This window comes from Petaurus breviceps, unplaced genomic scaffold (genome assembly GCF_028583685.1).
Source record: "Petaurus breviceps papuanus isolate PSGF00001 unplaced genomic scaffold, PetGlider_PUasm1.0 90804, whole genome shotgun sequence".
In the NCBI taxonomy this organism is placed as follows: Eukaryota; Metazoa; Chordata; class Mammalia; order Diprotodontia; family Petauridae; genus Petaurus; species Petaurus breviceps.
Genome location: NW_027187348.1, coordinates 2,728,106 through 2,740,622, shown reverse-complemented (window position 1 = coordinate 2,740,622; position 12,517 = coordinate 2,728,106). Strand labels below are relative to the sequence as shown.

Genomic DNA, 12,517 nt, shown 5'->3' with positions numbered 1-12,517 from the left:
ATTTATTTGTTCTTATAATTACAAGCAAGAAGTGCTAGAGTTGGGAGAAATCACTTAGTCTGATCCTTATATTTTACAAAGGAGGAAACTGACATCCATGGCTTGTGACTTGCCCAAGTTCACACAACAGAGCAAACACTGGGACAAGTCCTCTGATTCCAAGATCGGCATTCTCACCTCTCAAAGTTGCTTTTCAGGAAAAAGGCCATGTGAAAATGCATTTGCTCTATTGAATTATTCCAAGGGAGGGGTATTGTTTATGTGGGGGAAGGGAGGATGAGTTAGTGATAGAGATTCAAAGAAAGAATTGTCAATTTTTTTTTAAAGTATAGACGAAAACAAAGTCCAGAAGGGGATACAAACAGAACAATTTTGCTACTACCATATTAAATTTAATGTATACTTAAATGTATGTAATAAAAATTCATTGTTTATATGGAATTCTCTTTCTAATCTTTATGTTTTCAAATTTTCATTTTGTTGATGATTATTAAATTCATCGTAAAGAAAGAAAAATAAAAAAAAAACCCTAGAAAACATATGGAAATCAAACCTTGGAAACCTTACTTTTTCTTTTCCTGACAGTCATTTGGACTTTTTAAAAATGGTCCAGCCATCATTAATTCTACTAGTCCAACCTTCCCATGAGTGCCCCACCTAATCCCCATTCTCCCACTGGTCAGTGTTTTCTCTTCTCAAATTATCTTGGACCTATCTGTGTTCTCCAGTAGACTAGACACTCCTTGAGGGAAGGGACTGCTTTTTCATTTGTCTTTCTATTCCAACTGCCTAGCAGAGTATTTTGCATATGATAATAAAAAAAGATGATACCTAGTATTTATATAGTATTTTAAGGTTTGCAGAGCTGTATGTATGTTATCGCATTTAATGCTTGTAACAACCCTAAGTAGGTGCTATTATCCCCATATTACAGATGAAGAAACTGAGGCTTAGTGAGATCAAATGACTTGGCCAGGGTCACATGATCAATTGATAAATTTTTATCAAGTACTTACTATGTGCCAGGCACTGTGCTAAATGCTGGGGATACAAAAAGAGGCAAAAGAAAGCCCTGCCCTTGAGGAGCTCATAATCTAAGGGGGGAGACAGTATGCAAACAAAAAACACAAAACAAGGCTATGTGCAGGACGAATGGGAGATGATTAACAGAGGGAAGGCGCTGGTGGCTTCCAGCAGGAACAGGAGGAGGTGGTCTGATTGTGGATGTGGGGAGACTCCTCCATCACCTCATTTTCTTTACACAAGGGTTCTCTGTATGCCTGCCTTAGAGGAAGCAAAGAGACAAGCCCAGAGACATTGTTTCCTGACCTGGCACAGGGATACCCACACATTCCAGCCATGACTGTTTACCTTGGCACTGGTTAGTTCCAGATACGAAGGAAGAGGAACCACTTGTCTGCTGACTTCTGAGCCTTCAAGGAAGCGCCTCTGGGGAAGTTATATCCTATTACAGATTGTGATGCCTAACTGGGGTATTAGAGAGCAGCAGACTTGAATCGATGGGGTGGGTCCCATGCTGCCACCATTTCACCCTCTGCTCACCACATGAGACCTGACCATAGCTAACTTGTGCCTGAGGGCCGATGAAGCAATGTTAGCATAGAAACTCTTATGAAAATCCCACTCCAAAGCCTCACTGTGGCTTGTGCAACTCTTTACAAAGGCTATGCCTTCAGAATACAAGGTCATGCAGGTCTCCACCTGGCTGGAAAGATTTTGAGTATGAGCCCAGTGGCATTATATGTCATTTGAAGACTGCCCCAGCTATGTTTGGAGAGGACAGAGAGAACTCAGTGGGTAGGTCAGTGATCGTTTCTGTTATTATGAAACTTGTCTATAAATGCTGAGAGTTGTTGGAAGGGAAGAAATCATGACTCTTTTGAAATAAGTATGTGAATTAGTCCCATTACTTTCTGCAATGAATCCCATAAAGAAATCTAACCTGGGGGACTTTGTGCAAGCCCTGAGGTAAGTTGAGATGCAGGAGAACTTTTTAAAAAATATTCACCTTTAGTACAAAATGCAAAACACCGCAATTTCAAAAAAAAAAAAAGAGGTAATGTCATGTGGATTTATGCAGGAACAGGAGCTGAGATTTTGGTCCTTATATTTTGGGAAAGGAAAGAAAGAAGCAATTGAGAAATGCATTTTTAGCTGATATGAGGGAAAGGAGAAATGAGTCAGAAGTCACTTCCCTGCGTCCAGGAAAGACGGTAGTTAAACCATTGCAGGGGAAAAACAATGTCTCTCTGCCCTTCTGAAAGATCTCTAGAAAAAAAGTTCCTGTATCTTGGTCAGTCACCCATGCCAGTTGGTGTCACTGTTTGTTAGGAAGTTTTTTCTGTTCTCTAACCTGCATCCCCAGCTGATGCAATTAATTTCTCCTTGTCCAGATCAGTCTTCACCAAAATGGATTATCTTAAATTGCTTTCACTAAAAGTGTAAATCCCACTTTCTAGTCTCAGTTATTTTCTGGACTATTTAGAGATGGTCCACATCCTTTGTTAGTGGTAGAAACCATATCACTTAACCTCAGTTTCCTCATCTGTAAAATGGGATTACAATAGTCCCTATTTCCTAGGGTTGTCAAGATAAAATGCAGTAAGAGTTGTACAAACCTTGAAGTGCTATATAAATTCTAGTTGTCTTCTACTACTACCACTGCTACTACTACTACCACCACTACTACTACTACTACTACTGCTACTACTACTACCACCACCACCACCACCACTACTACTACTACTACCACCACTACTACTACTACTACCACCACCACCACTACTACTACTACTACCACCACCACTACTACTACTACTACTGCTACTACTGCTACTACTACTACTACCACCACCACCACCACCATTATTACTGCTACCGCTATTATTGTTATATTAGGCATCATAGGATCTCTATTTTGCTCACCTAGGAAATGACCTTGGTAAATAACACAGTAAGGACTCAAAGAGTACCCCTGAATCCCAAGAAGGCTACGCACCCTCCTTCAATGATGAAGTATCTGAGCTTATCATTGCTGTCCCGGGAAGGGGTTGCATAGCATTTGTTCAACGTCAGGATCAGGTGTGTGGAGTCGGCCCCAACAACGAAGACTCCCACATACAGCACATCTCGGGTGGTCAACACTACCTCACCCTGCCGGTAGGGATGTTTGTAGGAGGCATTCTTGTATAGAGCCATCTTTGTGGTGAAGCTGCCTTCTTGGGTTGGAACGGTCAGGTTAATCACACTGTAAGGGAAGCAATTCATGAGATGAGAAGTTACAAAAATGCTATATTTATTACCAGCTCTTAATCATTTTTCAAGGTGAAAACAGAGAGAAGGCAAAGGGATGGTGAATGACTGGGGAACTTGTTATGAGGACATTCTTGATCTCATAGTCTTAAGGAGGCCACTGAAATTATGGTATCCCCTAGACTCCTTATGGAAGGGGCATAGGGCCCAAGAGCCTTTACCTCAGCATTGGTCTGACAACAGAATCCAAGGAGATCTTGATGTCCAGTTCATAAGCACAAGAGAACTCCACATTGATTGTGCGGTCCCTGGTGATGATGTTGCCGGTGTTATTGGCACTCTCAATCCAGACAGTGTTTTTGTACATGATATGGGTACCATTTGACTGTGGGGCAGAGAAAGGTCAGAAATCATTAATCCCTGGAGTGAGCCCTTCAAGTTGGCAGCCCTGAAAGTGGCAGAATGGCTTCATTCCATCTGTAACTCAGAGCCATTATAAATCAGTCTGGAGCAAGTCTCAGAATGATGTCAAGCGTTTACTGGAAAAAAAATATCACAATAGATTTTGAGAGCACCCTTCATTCTCCTAACCTTGTACAGGTCCTTTCATCCACCACTGAATTATAACTATGACTAACTCTTAATTGTCTATGGCAAGGAGAAGGAGCATGGGTAATCAAAATCAAGAGAGAATCTTAGCCAAAATGCTCAATTTCTACCAAATTTTCCACCAGAGCTGTTATTAAGCACCAGCAGAAACTTGTTGGAGTTTTCCCTCCTCTCTTCTCTCACCCTCTGCTAAGGAACTCTGCGAAGTGCCCTAAAGGTGGACTAGGGTCCTGCCAATCCAAAAAGTGGGCCATTAAAGCTTGAGTAGCTACTGGTTGGTTACCCTTTGTCAACAGATCCCTTTTTAATGGCATACCCCATTTGGGACAAAGAAGGAAGATGAATTCTTTGTCTGTTTGAAGGAGCAGTAGGAATCTAGGAGCTGTAACAGAGCTGAGTTGGAACTAGGCTAGGACATTTGAGAAATGCTCAGGCCCCCAAAGCCCAAGTTTAAAGCTGCCTTTAGGCAAAGTTGGAAAAGAGACTGAAACTGAGAGACAGAAGAACACATCCATGGAGAATGCAAGGCAGACAAAACAAATCAACGGGAGAAACCTGAGCCAAGTTCTGTGCCGTTTCAGTGCCTACACAGTCCATAACCCTGAAATGACTGTTTCCTTTTCTGCTTTTCATTCTTTTTGTGTCCTTGTTTCCTGTCCTGCTGTTTTCTAAGGAGGACATTTTGCAGCAGTAGCCCATCCGTAAGTTAGTTTTGGGAGGACCCTGGCCTCCACCATTATGGGGGCTTCCCCATCCACACAGAATGTTCTTGTCCCGTTTTCTCACCTGCACAATATTCCCACAGTTCCCTTTTGTGTTGTTGATCTGAAAGGAGATGAAGTCTTCCCCCTCAATGCCCAAGCAATGCCGATCATTGATTCTCACCCCCTCTCTCTCAAAGCCAAGCTGAAAGAGTTTGCACTTGGATATGGAGACTTCCATCTGAGCAGCCTTGCAAGTTACCTCAGCATCGATGATGTCATGTGAGTCTGTGGGAAACAAGGGTTTTTGAAAGAAAAGTGCCTGGGAATGAGTTCTGCTGTGTGGGGACAGAGGGGGATGAGGAGAGAGAGGGAGGTAAAAAAGACAGCCGGGAACTTGGATCCTCCAGAGGCTGATGACAGTCGTTCAAAGCCTAGCGTGTCTCCGGCTGTTCTGTGGTCTGAATGCACTCTCTAATTTATTTGAAAGCAATGTTAAGCTACACAGACACCTATTCCTTGAGGGAACAAATGACAATGTCTTTAAGAAGTGAAAAGCTGGCAATTTTCCTATTTTTCTCTTTCTGATAAACATCCCTGACAGTCTTCCTCCTTAGGGCAGGCTGCCCTTGTGGGTACTGTGTATCACACCCTGCTTACTGTGACTCTTCCCAACACCAACTTGTTGCTTTGTTGGCAGTGGTAACAGGAGCTCATTCAAACTTCCGGTCTGAGAAGAGTCTGGTTGGCAGTCCCAAATAAATACAAACAAACCCAACCCAATCCAAACAAACAAACAAAACGAAAACAAAACCCAAACCCTGGATTGCCTGGTAAGTGTGTGTGTGTGTGTGTGTGTGTGTGTGTGTGTGAGAAATTTCACTTGTTTTGTGAGTTGGTAATACATGCATATCATTGTATCCACCTGGCATTTTATCCAAGTACATGAACCTGTTGTAATGGGCATCATAGAAAAAGACGGAGAAGTCTTTCTCAGCAAGACCCAGCTCCCGAACTGCCTCTAACATCCCCTTCCATGCTGCCTTTGAGTCAACTAGGTTTCCATCCTCTAATGTTGTTAAATTTAGCACATTTTTTTAGTCCAGTCAGAAAGCAGAGGTCAGCCTACAGATCACTGGATCCAGCTTTACACCATATTTTCCCTACAGAACAGTTTGTGGTGCTGGGAATCAATGGAAAATAGAAGCAGAGAGGGCCCACCACAAGTCTGGGATTGTCCGGGAGAGTTCAGACAGTAAATCATTTCTTTTATCCCTTAAGGGAAATACAAATATGAACATACCTACATAGTTTTGGATATTTGTTGTTTCAGAAATTTCTGTCAGGTTTTCAGGGCTGGAGAGCTCAGAAGGGGAGATAAAAATCTCTAAGCTCAAGGAAGTCTAATGAATACACTGGAAACTCCTGCCTACTAACTTCTTTCTATCTGTTAGTTATGAAATATCTTTACTTCCCCATGAAGCAAAGTCTTAGATTGATTCTGATGTTTCTCCTGTTGAAAATAGCCCTAAATGGAATTAGTTGATTCTCTGCATGCACAGATTTAGCTAACCTGTTATAATTTACCTAAGAGGATTTAGATGTGTGGAGATGAATGACAACCTCTTCTAAAGTGGTTTGACACCCTTCATGCTCTGCCTACATGACTGTAATGGCTCTGTAAGTTGACTTTAACTATAGAATCTTATTTATATTAACTGGCTTGTATATAGTACTTTAAAGTTTGCAAATCTCATTTGACCCTCATGATGGCTCTGTGAGTTAGGTACTTTGGGTGTTATTCTTATTTTTTTTTAATTCACATGTTGCAGGTGAGGAAAGGCTCAGAAAGGGTGACTTATCTCTAATCACAAAGCTATTAAGTGCCAAAGGTGGTGTTGGAACACAGGACTTCCTGACTCCAAGTCCAGCATTCACTTGCCTCTTGAAGGTTTCTTTCCTTACATTGTTATTATTTTTTCATGTTGTGCTTTTCTGGGTGGGATGATTGATTGAATTTGTCACTCACTGTTTCCATAGGGTGGGGGTTCAATGCAACCACACAGTTCTCCACCATTATCCAGCTCACAGCTACGGTTGGGACAGTCGGCCCCTACACAGGGATCTTCAACCACTCCTGCTAAAAGGGAAAACAAAGCAAGAACACACAGAAATTTATTTTCACACCAAATTTAACTGCTCCTGACTGGATTTGGCATCTGCTGCTCCTGCGTTTCTTGGAAAGGGGAAGGTTCTAAGATAGTAACAGCAAGTCAACTGTCTCTGGTAGCAACTGAGGAAATCAGCTGAAGGTGGGATTTCACTGAAGACAGAGATGACCATTCGACTCTCTAGGGACAGTTAGATAGGACCACAGGGAGGATAGGGACACTTTGAGATCTGTCATCAAGATTTGGAGCCCTCCTCCTCTACCTCTGAAACCAAACAAATAGAAAATGCTTCCTTGAATTCATTAGGCCAATGATGCTATTTCATTAATAAGATAGACTGTTAGATCATGAGCTTCTCAACGGCAGGGACTATCTTTTGCCTTGTTTTGAATCTCCAGTGCTTAGCACAGTGGCTGGCATACAGCAAGTGCTTAATAAATGCCTGTTGACTAACACTTGCTGTCAGTAAATCATCAATCTATGCAAGAAGCCAAACCATTGAATTTTGGTCACACTATATGCATTAATGCTTCAAGGCACCATCCCATAACCCACTTGGAGCACCTCCTGAAGTAAATTAGCTCTCTCTCTCCAAATGGAGCTATAACTAGCTTATAAGAACATCTCCTGTTTTCAAAGGCTTCCAGAGAGGGCTCTACACAGTGGCTTGTGGTCTACCCTTTCCCAACGTATATTAGCTGGCACTGACGTTTAGCGCTGATATTCTGTGATTCTGTGATCTACAAATATGATTTGGCATATGATGATGAGAACCTGCTGTTAAAGTGCCTACTATAACTAATTCAATCCCACTATGAACCAGTTGCAGAGGGGAAACCTTTGCTTGTCATAGTGGCGGATCCTACCTCTGCTGCCAGTCAGTCACATGCCAATTGGGATCACAGGGAGAACTGAGTGAGAACATCTGATCCTCTGTTATAATAAAAATAACCTTCCTGTGATGTTTCTGGTCCCTCGAATTGTCCTCTCGTCTTTATTCTGTCCCATTGCCAAACTTCTAGAAAGAGTTGTCTACACATGCTATTGAAATGTTCTTTTAACTCCTTAGAGGCTGACTTCTGTCTCAACTGACCTACCCAAACAACTTTCTCCGAGGTCACTAATGATCTCCTTAGTGCCAAATCCAGTGACAAAACCCAGGATTTTTAATTCAATTTTATTTTATTTTCAGATCCAACTTTTCTCTCTCCCCCATTCCTTCCTCCCCATAACCATGAGAAAACAAGAAAAACAAAACCCATAAGAAACATATACAGTTGAGTAAAAATAAAATCCCTGCATTTGACCCTATGGTTTGTGACCTATGGCATATGACACCATAGATCACTCCTTCCTTTTTTTGGTCAACTTTGCCTATATTGGCATCTATGACATTCATAGTTCTCTTACTATTCTGACCATTCCATATCTTTTTTTGCAAGTTCCTTAACCTTACCCCATCCCTCTAACTCATTTTCCTCCATTTTCTTTTCTTGGGAAAAGAAGATAATGGATTTGGACCAGAAAGGGTCCCGGGAGACTATTTTCACTGTTTACTGGGTGAGTTCAGAGAAGATGATCTCAGGAGTGCCAGGAGGCAGACAAAGCTTACCATTCAAACCAGATTTAAGGGACTATAGGTTAAATTTCCACACACACACATACTAGTAGGGAGCTAGCCAAAGAGTAATTGCAGATACTGCCCAGGAGGTTCTCCATGAATTCTGGATTTACAGGCAACAAACACTGAACGTTGTGGCTTCCCTCTCCCTCTCTGTGTCCCTGGCCAGTTAAGCATCCAGTTAATATAAGTCATTGTCTCATCACAGAGAGTCCCTTCCTGGAAATTGGAAGAGCATCTTTCCAGGAGAGGGATCAAGTGTCTCTTTTAGAAGATGTAATAGAGAGCCTTGGTGTATAAGACCAGGGAGAAAAGAAGGCCCCAGACCTATGATGATACACCTCACTTACTCAGTCTAGACTCAGACAGCTCAATTAATCTTTTCCATTGATCCTCTTTATGGATGTGTGAGTCTTTCATGCATATACCCAATGTGAGTACCACTCAGGCAAATGTTGGGCACAGAACAGGCATTTAGTAAATATATGTTGACTGATTTATAGTGTGAGAATGAACAATCAAAGGGCATAATAGATAGGAAGTATATACTCAGCAGCACACATACAAAACACAGCCTATTTAGAAATGAGCTGGCTCATCTGCCAGTTGGCAAACATTACCTGCCCATGTGCAGAGGGAAGCTTGACTTGGATTTAAAAAGCAACAAGATTCATTAAAAACAAAACAAACATACAACACAAGTTCATTGAGTATAAAACAATTAAGTGAATTTTTAAAAGCCACTTCTATTGACTTAACAGAGTAAGTCACAAAAATTGAAGCTAATAAACTCAATGCTTTCACTAAATTCCAACAACAGAGAGAATTGTGCTTATTAAGTTGTTTATAGACTGTTTTTGAACTCATTGAAGGCACATTCTTCATTAACTTCATTGTTTTCTAAGCCCCAAGTCATAGTTTTTCCTGCATGTGACCTGATTGCTAATTTTCATATTTGTCATTCTCCAAATGGGCCGGATTGTAAACATGGCATATGTGGTGTCCTGAGCCAAGTTGTTCTTTGCACTTGGGTACATGCATGTATAAGGCCAGGCCTATTCTACATGCATGTACATGCAAGCCCACACATACACATACCCATACATATACTTATCTTTATATGATATTTGACTTATACTAAGTGAAAATGTGACCAAATGCCCACATAGAATACACTCATGTTATTTTTACTATACCACTATACATAAAAGAACACAGTACTCTCTCTACATATCTATATATTTATAGATCAATCTCTCCCTCTATCTCTCTCTATCCCTGTGTGTATCTCTCTATCTCTGTCTCTCTCTATCTCTGTCTCTCTCTTTCTCTATGTGTTTCTGTCTCTCTGTCTTTCTCTCTGTTTCTGTCTCTGTGTGTGTGTCTCTCTGTCTCTGTCTTGGTCTCTCTCTCTGTCTCTGTCTCTATCCTCTCTGTCTCTGTTTTTCTCTGTCTCTGTAACTCTCTGTCTCTGTCTGTCTCTCTCCATCTTTTATTTCTCTGTCTGTCTCTCTCCTAACTTACTTCCATGATTCCAACTGTAACCTAACAGGCTCTTATAAACTCGTGTCTCCTGTCAGCTCCTCAGGCAGGACATGTCTAGCTATGTCTTTGAATGATCTGCCTGTCACTCTCCATATCCACTTTCTCTTCTGATCTCTGCCCAGAAGCCTTTCCCAGTATCGAGGACATCCAAAACTCAGGTCTGCAGCTGAAATCCATCAGCAACATTACCCTGGGCTTTTCAATTTTATTGGCTGCCAAACTGTCTGCTCTGAGCTGGAGAACCTCACCTTCCAAAGGTTGCTTTCCAATTACTTTCTTTGGACTTGAGCTACGAGCCAGTGAAATTTCACTAATGCCTTTCCCCTCAAGTCTCTGCAGGCGTCCATGGCCAAGTGACCCTGTGAGCAAGGTTTGTTACCCTAGATGGAGGGCACTGTCCATCCCTAGGCAATGCCACATCTCTTAAAGCTCATCCATTTAATTCAGGAAGCCTCAATAGAGATAAAAAGGACTCTTACAGCAATTCTCCTTCTCGATCCACTCAGTGCTGAGGATGCCAAAAGAGCGGCAGGCCTCTCCATAGGCAGCCAGGGAGCCACACAGCTGGAACTTCTTGTGGTTATAACAGCCATCTAAGAAGCAGGACTCATAGAAGGGAAGGGGGTCCAGCAGGCCATAGCAGGGCTGGAAAAAACCCTTCATGTCTGTGAGTTTTAGGCAGTAGCCATCACCTTGCATCTTCTGGATATGCACATTGTCACAGGTGGATGCATACTGGGAGTATTGCAGCTCGTTACAACTGGAAGGCAAAGAGATTTTGTCAGTTAAATCAATACAAAAGAAAATGGGTAGAGACACTGGGAAACCATTGATTTAAATTCAGTCCCTTCAAAGTTTGCATCTGTTTGTCACTATACAGTAACTAGAGCAGATGAGATGGGTCATCTTCCCACCAACTAGCTGGGTGTCCTTGGTCAAATCACAACCTCATTGGGCTTTGATTTTCTCCATCAGCAAGATGGGAGACTTTCTATTCCTTCCTCCCTCACTGGAATATTTTGAGATAAAGGAGAAATAACAGAGGTGAAAATAAGTGTCATATAAAAGAAAGGTATTATTATTGTTCTGAGATGCTAATTATTGTAGATTTTGAGTTGGAAGGGACTGTAGAGAACAGTACAATGAAAGAAAGTGACACCCAAATCACCAGGTAATTTGAACAAGCTTACACAGGTAGTAAGTGGCAGAAGTGGATTTGAACTCGCGTCCTTTAACTCCAGATGCAGAATTCTATCCGTGGCACCATGCTGTCTGCCTCCCTACTGGCAGAATCAGAGGCCCCAAAGCAAGCCCCAGGAGCCTTCAGATACATCTCCCTTCAACATCTCCCCACCACTTACATTTCTATAGTGTTTTTCTGTTCACAAAGTGGTCTTTCATACATCACCCCATTTGATTCTCACTGTAAGCCTGAAAGGTAAGCAGGGAAGGTCTTATTTGCCTCACTTTACATATGGGGAAATGGGCACAGGACGGTTAAGTCACTTAACAAGTATCGCATTGGTATAAGTAGTAAAGAAGGAATTACAAACCAATTCTTTAGGGCTCTTTTCACTACAGCTTGGTGTCTCTCCAATAGCTAGGCTAACTGTGTGGCTCTGGGCAAGTCACTAAACTTCTTTGGCCCTCAGATTCCTCATTGGTAAATTGAGGCAGTCACAGCTGATCTCAAAGGTCTTTCTTTACCTCATGAATTCTATGCCTCTGTGATTCATGAGAAAGTCTGCTCTACATATCTAGTTCATTCTAGGGATATGGAAGGCCCAGAGCAAATTCATTAGTGTCTTTTCTACTCTTGGGTACAAGACTGATTACTGGCATATTAGAGGATAAGGAAGAATGAGTGGGGGGCTCAAGATACAGCTATAAGGCTAAAAAAAATATTAAGAATGGAAAGCTTAGCTATTGAAATACAAAAGGAGATGGTGATTTTAGCTGCCCACAGGGCTTCTGGACTGAAACACTTTTTTACAGTAAGAGACATCTTGCTTTTTTTTCATTCAGCCAGAGTCAAAATTGCCCCCTACCTCCAAGTGCCCTCTTATCTGGCTTGGTGCTATAGAGCACATACATACCAACTCAAGCCAACAAACCTTTATTGGCTGCCTGCCAGCTCCTCCCTCACGTGGGAAATTCCAGGAGCCTCTGCCTTGTCATCCAGGACATCAAAAACAATAGTCGTTATAACTGGTATTTATATGGCACTTCTAGGTTTTCAGAGCATTTTATATGCATTATCTCATCTGATCTTACAACTCTAAGGCAAGTATCACAAGCAACATTATCTCCCACATGCAGATGTGGAAGCTGAAGCTTAGAAAGGATATGGGCCCTGCAGAAGGTCAGAGTTAGTAAATGTCAGGGGCAGGATCTGAATCCAGGACTTTCTGACTCAAAATCCAGTGTTCTATCTATTTCTCCCCACTGCCTCATTAAAACAAACAAAACTAGAGCAATCTGGGTCAACTTTTGGTAAGAGAATAATACACTTTGGAAGTTATAGTGCAATATAATATCAGTGCCTTGAGACCAGGGTATATTTCATTTTTTTCTTTGTGTCTTCAGGGTCTAGCTAA

The 12,517-nt window shown here is 41.8% G+C and overlaps 1 protein-coding gene across 1 annotated transcript in view; it reads right to left on the bottom strand.

Annotated features, from left to right (window-relative positions):
* Nucleotides 1-12,517, bottom strand: part of TECTA (tectorin alpha) — an 84,044-nt gene that overhangs the window by 5,051 nt on the left and 66,476 nt on the right. Inside the window, exons 15-19 of the mRNA XM_069070065.1 lie at nucleotides 10,400-10,694; nucleotides 6,613-6,723; nucleotides 4,669-4,871; nucleotides 3,495-3,658; nucleotides 3,020-3,268 (exon numbers count right to left, since the gene is read on the bottom strand). Of these exons, the coding sequence (XP_068926166.1) occupies nucleotides 3,020-3,268; nucleotides 3,495-3,658; nucleotides 4,669-4,871; nucleotides 6,613-6,723; nucleotides 10,400-10,694 (1,022 nt within the window). The remainder of the gene's footprint in view (nucleotides 1-3,019; nucleotides 3,269-3,494; nucleotides 3,659-4,668; nucleotides 4,872-6,612; nucleotides 6,724-10,399; nucleotides 10,695-12,517) is intronic.